The 12,161-nt window shown below is 43.7% G+C and overlaps 1 protein-coding gene across 2 annotated transcripts in view; it reads right to left on the reverse strand.

The window, feature by feature from the left end:
- The window catches only part of N4BP2 (NEDD4 binding protein 2), a 1,101,392-nt gene that overhangs the window by 763,694 nt on the left and 325,537 nt on the right, over window positions 1-12,161 (reverse strand). For both annotated transcript variants that reach the window (XM_069202011.1, XM_069202014.1), the window contains exon 6: window positions 548-624. In XM_069202011.1, the coding sequence (XP_069058112.1) occupies window positions 548-624 (77 nt within the window). The remainder of the gene's footprint in view (window positions 1-547; window positions 625-12,161) is intronic.

Below are 12,161 nucleotides of genomic sequence, written 5' to 3' on the forward strand. Positions count from 1 at the left end.
AGAGTGCAGTGGTGTAGAGTGGAGTGGCGTGGAATGGTGCAAAATGGAGTAGTGCAGAGTAGAGTGCAATGATTTAGAGGGGTGTAGAGCGGAGTATTCATCGTGTGGTAGCACACTGCCATTACAGACAACATATTTTCAATTGAAATAACCATTACATATGCACAGACAGTTTTACTAATACACCTATACAATGCACAGACGAAAATGTGTGGAAGTTGTACTGTTGCAACATATTTCTGAATATCTTCCATCCACCTGTTTAGAAAATCGCCGCTTTAACTTCTTTCACCTAATGTAACACAGACTGTAATGCGGTATTGTACGCCGTGTACCACAATCGGGCAGACAAAGAAAGTACTGCATCCTTGTGGCAAGTTAAAATGTTTGTTTAAAAAAATAGCAATAAAAAGATTTTAAAAAAACAGAGCGAATAAAAGTGCAATTTAATTGTGAATGTAAATTCTAACGTAGTTGATTGTATAAGACACTGTGTAAATTGACAAGAACTTTAAAAGTAACAGTTGGAGAGATTTTGCAGTTTTACCTTTCAAGTTCCTTTGGTTTATACTTCCACCATGTGTCTGGTTCACGGAATGCAACTGTGTATTTGTGTTTTACAGCCTGGAAAAAAGAAAAAGAAAAAAAAATATGACGTCACATTAATTATTCCAATCAAATTCCTCAGAAGGGGAAACGGTTTTAAAAACATACAGATGAAACCTTTAAAAGTTGTGCATCATTACAGTTTAGCGTTGCAGGCGTGGATTCAGTTTATAGATTAATTATTAGTTCAGCCTGTCTCACACTCCGCAAGCACGTCTGCTGTAAATAGGCAGTCCCAACCCTCTCGCCTTTCAGATATAGGCCTCCTTCACATTATGGGACAGAAACTTAAGTGTGACATAAGATGTAAACCTAACAAAACAAAAGGCATCGAACCATGCAGGACTCAAGTCGAGCCAATATAACCCACAACCTGCTTGCCAGGGATACACGCACATATTAATTCAACATAATTACACCCCTGCTAATCCTACCCCCACCCAAGTCATCAAACACATATAGGGAACTATTTAAAAAAAAAAAAAAAAGAGCACCATTGCACTACATATTCCTACAAAAATGACAGAATGTGTAAATTCTATTCTGATTCACTGGTGTGTCACCTGACAGCTGCACCCACTCATAAAGTCACCGCAAGGATGAGGGGAAGCCTATTGGCTCAACAGCAGGGCCAGGTTAACAAGAGATACTAGTAGCATACGTGGCTCAAAGCCACTGGAAAAATACGAACACGTCAGAGGAGTTAAGCGGTGGGATGCGGATCAAGCAACGCCAATTATAATATGCACCAAAGGACAGTGAATAAACCAACGGCCTACTGTGGCCAGTCTTTCAAGTCGATTTACGGACATGCCCTATCAACAACGGTATGTTTAACTGACAGGTTTCTTCAACTCACTGTATCGATTACGAATCTTTTAGTGTACGAAAAGAAATGAATAAAAAAAACACACATTCTGTCCCCTTGCAGTGAAAGCTCTCTGGTCTCCGGTGTTGCAAGGAGAATCCTATCGCGATTATTGTAGTGACGAAACCCGACAAGGGATGCGGGCCATAAGTATGATGCATCACGTTTTTAATGTAAAGTTCTATGTGGGCATCCCTGTTCACTTCCAGCAAACGCAGGAGGCGTATGTGTTATTCCTTGATCGGCCTTTAATGTCGCACAACTTGCTTTGCTGGGAATTGAATTAGGGACTATATCAGTCAGGGCATGACTCATCCCTGTCTGCTCACCTTCCAAAACATACACTCTACGTTCCAGCTTTATAATCTCAGCATGTATGTCAGCTATTTCCTGAGTCACAACCACTGTGGCAACTGAGGGCCTCATTACGACTTCGGCGGTCTTTTAAGCAGATCGCTGAAGCCGTTGCAGTCAACAGATCGCCAGTGCTGGTGGTCCATTGACCGCCATATTAGGAGACCTGTTTGGACTTCCGCCCATTTATGTCAGCCAGGCCGACTGAGTTGAAGAGGCGGTTCCACCACCAGCACAGCCACGGCAACAAGACACCACCTGCCATATTAGATATGTAATAAGGCGTGGCGGAGTCCAGTCAGCTGTTCTGTGCTGGTGGTGGATAACGCCAGAACCCATACCCTCCCAGACGACCACCTCGCCGGAAAAGGTAAGTTGATTGTCCAAAAAGGTGGTTGGTGGGGGTGTTGAGTGCATGGGGGTGGTGTGTGCGTGTATGCGTGCCTGAATGGGTGTGCATGTTTGTGTGTATGTGTACGTGGAGGCTGTGTGTGTGTCTTTATGTATGCAGAGGGGAGTGGGGTGTGTTGGGGTGCAAGTGTGTTTGTATGCAAAGGGGTGGGGGGGTATCTGAGTGCGTGGTTGTGAGCGAGCGAGTGGGGGGTCTGGATGTATAACTGTGGTTGGGGGTGTGTGTCTGCATGTATGGGCAGGGGAGGGGGGTGTTGGGGTGTGAGTAAGTAGGTGTGTGTATTGGGATGCATGTGAGTGGGAGGGCATGTGTGCAAGTGTGCGAGTGAGTGGGGGTGTCTGTGTGCAAGTGTGCGGATAAGGATGTCTGTGTGTAAGTGTGCTGATGAGGGTGTGTGTGTGCAAGTGTGCGTATGCGGAGGGAGGAGTGTGTGAATATATGTGTGCGTGGAGGGGGTGTGCATGAATACAGAGGGGGTGGGAGTGTGTATGAATACGGAGGGGGGTGAGTATGTGTGAGTGCAAGTGGGTGTGTGTGTATGTCAATGTGAGAGTGGGTGGGGGTGTTTGCATGGATATGTGCGGTTTGGTGGGGGGTGTTTGCAAGTGTGTGGATGGGTGGGAGGGTGCATGGAGGTGTGTGGATGCGTGGGAGGGTGCATGGATGTGTGGGGACATGTGTGTGAATGGGGATTCCTTTCACTGGGTGCATGACCACCAGGGTTTTTGTGGCGGAGTGACCGCCACAGAAAGCGTGGCAGTCTGCAGCCTCGTAATCCGTCTGTCCGGCCTGCCACTGGCCTGGAGGAGCTCAATGCCGGGCGCTTCGGTGAAACCGCACCAGCAGGCCAGGCGGCATTGTGGCGGTTTGGCTTCGGCAACTTGTAATGCGACGGTCTTTACCACCAGGTCCGCTGCAGTAAGACTGCCGCTGCGAGGCTGGTGGTCTAATGACCACCAGCCTCGTAATGAGGGCCTGAGTCTTGAATTCTTGATCTTTCTAATCTATCTATGATCATGTGTCTATAGGGCACTAATTTCCTTCTTCGAGGACATTTGTATGTGGATGCGTTGGCTCTGATCAATTGACAGCCTCAACTTATCATGATTTAGTCACTTCAAATCCATTCAATTATCAGAATCAGACCATAGAGAGACCACAAGGTTAGGAAGTCTAACCAGCCGTTGGCAGTCAAAATAGCTATATGCCCACCAACTCTCAAAACAGTAGCACCAGGCGCTGAGGCTGGAAAGGGATTAATGGCAAATGCGTTACGTAAAGTTGAGAGGCCTTACTCAGTCAAACTATGGAATACTCAATGACATGGGTATCTCAAGCACTAGGAGTTTTATGGTTCCAGTAGTGTTCTCTATATGCAGTGGATGACAGCACCCTAGGAGGCGAGGCAATGGCATCACACAGTGTGATCTATATACTAATACAGGATACTTCATCATCAATCGCTAGCGGACCATATGTGGAGTCACAAAGCCTCTACCACTATCACAGTACATGACTCCTTCTGCTACTGCCACCTTATGACAAAAGCACAGCACACTGGGTCAAGGGTCAGTGTTCCGTAGCACCAAGGCTCCAGCAGGAAATTGGATAAAGGATGTCTTTGCAACATGCTCACGGACAGGAAGGAAATGGAATGTTATCTCATAGGGCTCCTTATAGGGCCATCCATGGTTCCAATCGTATTTTCTTTCTCATCACAAAAGGTGGAGGACCTGCTGCCAGCAACAACCTCCAAGGTAGGGGCTACCAGGAACCATAGTCAAAGTCGGGTTGTAGCATCAACAACAGCAACCATGGCCCAGCAGTAGGAAATGCAAGCAGAATCCTCAGCCTCGAGCATGAGCCAGGCAACTTTCCTAGTTCCTGGTCTGCCAGAGAATGAGAATGGTGCTCAAAGGGGCACTCCAGCCTACATAAGCTGAAAGATGACCAGTCCCAACAGCATTACTCAGCATAGGCAAATGGTCTCATCTCACCCCTCAGATGAAGCAAAATGGGCGGCAGCACGGGAGTGTCGATTCGTCAAAATAGGGTGAATGCTGGACAAAGCAGCAACACCTATGCAGTGGTGATGAGCACTTGCGATGAATTGTCTAAGTATGTCTTCTTCAAGAGTTTCTGACTCTGACTTTGGAAGGGAAGGGCACTTTACTCCTTCAGCTCCCACACTCTGATTTGATAAATGATTGAAAATGAATCTTGTTATGCATAATAGCATTGACAGCTCAAGCCCAAGATATAGGGGATAGAGAGTTATATAAATGTGCGGTGTTTCACCATGACGATCTGGCTTGGTGGATGTCTGGCATTTAAAGTATCCGTTTTCCTTTTAAGTGCCACAAAGTCTTCTCAAGACCAGACTATTTGTTATATGCAGTTATAATGTTTCCCAGACTAAGTGATATGGAACATTTATTGAGAGGTATTTTGAGTCACTCTCAACTCATCTCACTGCTTTTATCAAGGCATGCCTGAGTCTCCAATACAGTTGAAAGCTTGGACACTTAAAGATGAGTATATGGTATCCCATTGCAATGAACATCTATTTTGAAGACAACTCTGATCCCTTGAGAGCCGACTGAATACTCTGGGAGACCTACAACATGGTACACGATGGCCAGTCTATATCCAAGATCTCTGATTATGGAATTAGTTGGAGGAGCAGTGTCTTACACGGGAAGGGTGTGTGTTGGCCCCAGTGTCCGGACACTGAATGCAGCTGGAAGATTAGAAGAAAGGAATATATATCCCTACTTGAAGACATGGACAGAGTTTAGTACTCGAGTAAACAGAGGGTTGTATAAGATGACAGATAAAGGTAGTAAAGCTTTTTGCCTAGTTATCAAAATGAAATAAGGATCTCTGGTTGATCAGAGTGTTAAAGGATGATGTGGATAACGATTCAGTGGGAGGGTAAGAGATAGGCTGTGGTAGTAGGGAGAAAGCCACCAAGCTATGTGACACACAGTTGTCAACAGACCACGGTTTGTAGATATACTGCTGATCCCTAGATTGTCTGTTGTGATGGAAGGGGAGCTGGAAGTAGTGATCACAGAGGAAGACTTTTCCAAGGTAATAAAACAATAGAAGTGGGACCCAATGATCTCCCTGCTCAGTTATTTAGAAAGTTCTAAGACAGGTTTGAGGGGGCAATTTTGCAGCATTTCTTTCTGCTAAGGAGAAGGATTACCTACATGGTGAACTAAGAGATGCTACGATTGTGCTAATTTACAAGACTGGGAAACCAGTATACAAGTGTGCATTATATATATGTCCATCTTGTTGCTTAATACTGAAACAAAAATACTGGCAAATATTCTTTCAAATTGTGTATTTTCGACTGTTTGCCTTCTTGATCCTTCCTTGTCAGTCAGGTTTCATACCCCAAGGATCTGTGAGAGTCTATCTGCACCAACTACTCTACTGTTAGGAATATTTTAAGAGATTAGAGAAACCAATAGTGCTCCTCTTTCTGAATGCCGAAATGCATCTGACTGGCTCCAATGGCCCATTATGCTCATGGTTCTCAGGTAAATGGGGCATGGGTTTAGAATTCCTTCCATGGGAGCCCTGGGTGTACACGAAGCCTGGGGAATATTATCTCTTTCTTTTCCATTAATAAAAGGCACAAGGCAGGCATCTTTTCTCTCTCCTTTAGATTTTGCTCAACAATAGAACCTCTTCCATTCTGGATCAAGTAGAACACCCTGATCAGAGGGATGAATGAGCTCTGGGATAGGGAGATAGGAGATCCGTCTATGCAGATGACATTTTGCTGTATGTACTGAACCTTGTGGCATCCATAAGCAGACTCCTGGAGGTTCTGAAGGACTTTGGGCAACCTCCTGCCTTCACATAAACTGGTCAAAATCAGTGCTTCCCCTCTTCTAATTGAAGGACTATATCATGTTTGCTTGAGGTTACCCTTTTGGGCTTTCCCTATTTAGCTATTTTCCCCACCAGTCATAGAGATCTCTTCTTGAAAAGGAATTTACTGGCACTGTTCCATTTACGTAAGGATTTGTGGCACTTGAGGAAAATCCCTCTATCACTTATGGGTAGGGTTGCCCTTTATAAAATGATAATTTTCAAAATATTTCTCAATGTTCTCCAGTACATTCTGGCCTGGACAACAAAGGAATTCTTTAATCAGCTTAAATCCTTGGTGCATATTCTGCTGTGGGATGGGGCGCTCCAAGATCTCTCTTTGCTAGCACTGCCCAGAGTAGGGTTATGATGGTGGATTTGCACTATATGATGTCAAACAATATTACTGGACCTCTTGCACGGTGATACTTAATGAGCTGGTGTTTTCGGTATAAGTGGAGACTAATTCAGAGTGCATGTATCATTCCTGTGTTCTCAAAACTTGACACCTACATACCTTGTGGTTATTCAGGAATAGTTATTTTGTAGTGCCAGAGGAAAAATCGTATGAGTGAAGTTAATTTGAGAGAGGTGGAAAGGGAAGGTGCACAGGGATGCAAAGTCATGTAGGAGAAAAAACATGAGAGAACATTTTTTCACACAAACTATGTTATCAACCATAGACCCTCCACCCCCAAAAATATAAGCCACTGAAAAAACAGCCCAAAAATGTCTGTGTACAGTTCTTCTCAGGGTGAAGTGACAAGCAAACTTTAAATTATCCTGTGCTACCTCAAGTAGCTTGGCATACAGCAGTCAGGCTAAGATCGGAGGAAAGGTGTAAAGTATTTATGCAACATTTCAAACAGTACCACATCACAAAAGGATCTTACAACAGATTTAAAAAAACAGAGTAAAAAGTGTATTTTTTAATAAATAAAACAAGAACAAAACAGCGATAATTCTGTCAGTAAAACCAGAGATATTATTTTTTTAAAGATTTTAATGAAAATAGTGCCAAAAAGCACAATGCACCAATTGTGTATATCTGGCCACGCCAGAGTAGGACAAAGTCACTAGTTCAGGCTGACCATGATGGACCTTTGGCAAGCTAAGGGAATCCAGTTAGGCCAGCTGAACAAAGTACCTTAAATCCTGGGTTGCGCACTGCTGAGAGGACCCATGTCATAGATATGCAGCGCAGCTGAAGGGATGCATCAGCCAAGGCTGCAGTCCAAGACCCTGCTCTGTCATCGAAGATCCTGTTAATGAGGGCTTGTATCACAAAGTCTGGTGTTGAGGATGTGTTGACCAGTTGGGGAGATGTGTTGGTTCCTAGGAGATGCAAGGCAGAGTCTGGTATCGTCATCAAGGCTGGCTTTGACAAGGAATGTGAGGGTCTGTGCCGAGGATAAGTTGCACAGTGGTGGTTCCGATGAGGTGAGGAGGGATGCAATGAGGGTCTTTGCAATGGAACCAATCCATTCAGCAGCAGCAATGCGTTGGTTCTCCTCGGGATAGGCAGCGAAGCAAAGGAGATGCATCAGCTCTGCTGGATCCACAGAGGCTGGCAAAGCACCTTAGGGCCACTTCCAAGAGTCCAGGACTGAGGTGGCACTATTGGCAGGGGAGATTCACAGATGACAGAGTCCAGATGCATGGATCAAAGTTGTTTGAGTCTTCTGTCTCTGTGATTCTAGTCAGGAGGCCAGCCAACTAGAACTTGGAATCACTTTGGGGTCCTGGGTGTCCTTCTCATCCAGGCAGAAGGGCAGCAGGTCAGCACATCATGGCAGCAGTCCTTCAGAGCAGCAGTCCAGAAGAGTGGCAGTCCTTGGAGCAGCAAAGTTGTCCTTCTTCCTTCAGAGTATTGAATGGTCCGAAAGTAAACTGAAGAGGTGGTGTCTGAGGCCCAATATTGACACCTGCTACCTTTCCTCTGGAAGGTGGGAAAAACTTCTAGAATTCCTTTTGAAGTCCCCAGGCATCCTACCTTCCCTGTCCTGGCTCCAGACTAACTACATGTACTATGCAGCCCTTTTTGTGAAGGCAGGACACAGCCTATTCAAGTGTAAGCAGGGCTATGCCCAGCTCCACCCTCCCATTCTGCCAGTGATGGCCCATCTAGCCACACATATGCTCACTATCATGTGTGGCTGTCCACTGTCAGCTTAACCCCAGTTATGTGACCCAGGGACAGACTACAGGTACAAAATGGGTGAGATAGGAAATTCCAGCTTTCTAAAATTGGCATTTTCAAAAGTTTAATTTAAAATTCATTTTCACCAGAAGTTAGGATTTTACATTGTAATTCCAGAGTCATCTAACTGGTTACCTCTTCCCATTTGGAAAATACAGATTCTTAAATGTAAGAAGGTAACTCAAATGTTATTCTATGGGAGGAGTAGGTCCAGCAGTAGTGAAAAAACAATTTAGGTGTACTAAAATGGAAGGGTTGGGCCTCACAAAAGTTTTAATTTGCCTGGGTGAAATGGCAATTTAAAACTGCACACAGGCTGCAATAGCAGGTCTGAGCCATGTTTAAAGGGCTAAGTTAGTGGGTGGCCCAATAAGTGGTGCAGACCCACTAGTAGCATTTAATTTACAGGCCCTAGGTGCATGTAGTACCACTTTACTGGAGACTTATAAGTCAATAAATATGCCAATTGGGGATAAGCCAACTGTCACCATGTTTTAAGGAATAAGCATATGCACTTTAGCACTGATTGCCAGTGGTAAAGTGCACACAGTCCCAAGGCCAGCAAAAACGAGATTAGCAGAAGTGGAGGAGGAAGGTAAAAATGTTTGGACGAAGACCCTATGACAGAGGTCTACCAGATTGAGACCCTGCAACCCTTGTGACAGCCTGCCATGGCACACAGCATCAAAAACATTCACGTTAATTACTGCCAGAGTTTATATTTGCGAAAACAGCCATAGTTGCTTCGACTTGTGTATATAAGTATCTGTTCCTCTGAAGTTTCACTTCGTTTTTTTGGCGAAGCCAGCCCCACAGCCTGCGATATCAGAGACATACAGACATCCATGAGTGGTCTCTTCCTAGAGGTCTGTAAAGAAAAAAGTCTTCAACCAACTTCACTATTATCTGCTTCACTCCTTCACTGGTATTTTTCCTCACCAGTCCATGGCTTGCAAGGGCACCATGACTATACCTCCTGAAGCACAGTCTCTACATCTTTTAGAAGGGAGTAAAAAAAATATTAACCAGGAGTCAGGGCCCCATCTCATTTCCACCTTCCACAACTAAAATCAACCAACCTCTTTTCATAGTATACGATGTCTAGTCCTCACAGGCACTCACAAGGAAAGCTGAGACACAACTGCAGAACACCACTGACCTCAATATGCTGTCAATCCCAGAGTCTTCTCCCATGGAAGTCCAGTGACCTAAATCTAGGAGCAGCACCTGCCAGAGATCACCACTCTGACAGCATCAAATCGTCCACGTCACTCTTAGCCCAGTAGGGTTATGTTGTCTTCTTTAGTGTTATTCTCTGCCCATCTGAAACCCTGAGAACCATAAAATCTCCACCCCACTCCACTCCAGCTCTTGCACTTTATCCAGTATCTCCCCCACCACTCCAAGTTCTCACTCAGGCAATGATATATAGGGATTGTCACAAGGACTTAAAAAACTGAAGCACTAGGCATGCCTTCAAACAGAGATGAGAGAGAAGGGGACCCACCACTTAATTTCCACTGTGGATACCATCCAAATTCACCCTCTGTGGAAGTTGCACCATCGTTTTCATCTATTGCTTAGCAACACGCTCCACCACACCCGCCCCACCCTAAAGATGCTCTAGTGCACATCCAAGGATGTTTTTAAATAACGCTCATAAATAACAGAAAAGCGTTACAACCGAATTTTAAGTGGATAGATCAAAAGTGAGATTAAGTACTCAAAACTAGGAGGCTTTTTGAGCAATGTGTAAAAAACTGGCATGATGATATATGTGCAACTAAAGCACTAAATATCCACGAAAGAAAACGAAAGGACTGTTTTTTTAAATAAACTGAATGAGAATTGAATGTTCCTTTTATTAAGGCAAGTGAAATTGAAAAGGTGTAGTAAAATTGTTATTAATGCGGACGATAATTTATTAAGAATTGCAGTTTTCTTTCTGATTGATAAATGTTTTTGCTCCCCCACAAATTAAATCAGCATGCATTACACATATGTGCTGATTACGCTGTATCTTATGACTAAGTCGTTGCTTTTGTAAATTTCTCTGCTACTCTGGTGCGTGCTACAGAAAACTGCAAATAAATAACCTCACCAGCAAAATGGTATCTAGGCAAACCATTCTCTGAGGCTTGGAAGGGGTCCAGTCCAAGTAAATATCTAATTTGCTCAGCCTATAGACAACGTCCCCTTATGACCAAAATGACAAAATCTAAGATATTTAGGCCTACCCTCAGATCAGATCATCAAACCTACACAGAGGCCTGCTTGAATGCCCTACATTCTGTTGTAATCATACTCTAAATCATTTGATCAGTGGATAGTGTTCTAGGCTTTCCCCCAGACTACTTCACGCCCACTCCACTCTCGCAATACAGCAGAATATTATGTAAGTATGTTTTCAAAAGCGACATTATTTGAGAGGTGGGGAGCAACGCGATGCAAATAATTCCAAAATCTACACTCCGCATCTCAGGGGAGCACATTTCTTATCTTCTTGACTCTAGATAAAATAACATATACAAGACAAACACAATTTGCCGGATGTCAATAAAGTAAACAGGCTATGTGAGACCAACTAGGGGCCAAAAGCTTTGCAGTTTATGCAAACATTTTAGTGCATAGCCACTGACCCAGGAATTACTCCCATGTTGGAAGGATCAAAACATTATAGAATCCTACGTGCACTTCCAGGGTGATGTGCAGCACCATACAAAACTGATAATGAATAAATATGAGCAAACAAAGAGACCACAAAGTTGAAGGAGTGAGACTTTCCTATAACAGTGTTCAAGACCAGAATAAAATCATTGCTGAGTGTTAATGTGCTTTAAATGAGGCAGGCATCTATTAAATGTTTCAGTAAAACACAGGAGATTATACCATGTAGGTATACATATTTAGTGTGGTTACAGCCTGATAAAACAGCTTGCCACTGAATAATACATAATGACCTTCAATGTCCTGGATTAAGTTTACAGGCTGATAGGGAATGCGTAACTAATATTATCGATACACTGTGGTTTTGATGGAATCTGTAGTATTAAAGATATGACTCATCCTCCTATTTTTTAATTAATGCACCTACTGGAAGGAACACTCTCAAGCGGTTCATGATATGCTGCTTTTTGGTCTAAGATGTGGCTGTGGCCTATTCTGCTTCAGCATCTCCACATTCAAGTGAGGGGCACATTTGATGGATATGATACATCTATACAGGGGCATTACATTTGATGTTTGATCGTAAGATAAAGGTGCTATGAATGCACAATAAAGGAGCATTAGCCAATCCAGCCAGTGAGAGAAGTATAAATGCATCACGCAAATAGAAACCATAAGAATAACCATCACAACTTTTCACACTCATTAGGAAGCTGCAAATGTGAAGTATTATGGTAAACGTTAACCCATGCATCATCCTACCACCTAAACCAATTTCATCCTATAGAACAACAAGTCCCAATAATAGGGGTCTAATAGAAAACATAAATGACCTTTGAGGAGCGCATTCCCCTACATTCTCAAAGTGACAGTGTGGTCCCCTTACACAGGTACAGTAATTAGTGGTTCAGGCTACTGTGTTGAGGTGAGCCTTTTACTTCACTTCTTACTAACACAGCTCATCGGCAGAGAGTCAAAGAGGATGTCTTCTTGCCATATGGTAGAGGATTTTTGGGGGGGGGCATGGAAACCCTCAGACAAATTTCCAGAGACTTATGATTTTACAAAAAAGGGAGAGAACTCTGCTTCATTTTACTAAGACTCTGCACACTGACCTAAGTGAAAATACTAGTACAACTGCACCAGCACTGAAATCTATGGAGAGC

Source organism: Pleurodeles waltl, chromosome 1_2 (assembly GCF_031143425.1).
Source record: "Pleurodeles waltl isolate 20211129_DDA chromosome 1_2, aPleWal1.hap1.20221129, whole genome shotgun sequence".
Lineage (NCBI taxonomy): Eukaryota > Metazoa > Chordata > Amphibia > Caudata > Salamandridae > Pleurodeles > Pleurodeles waltl.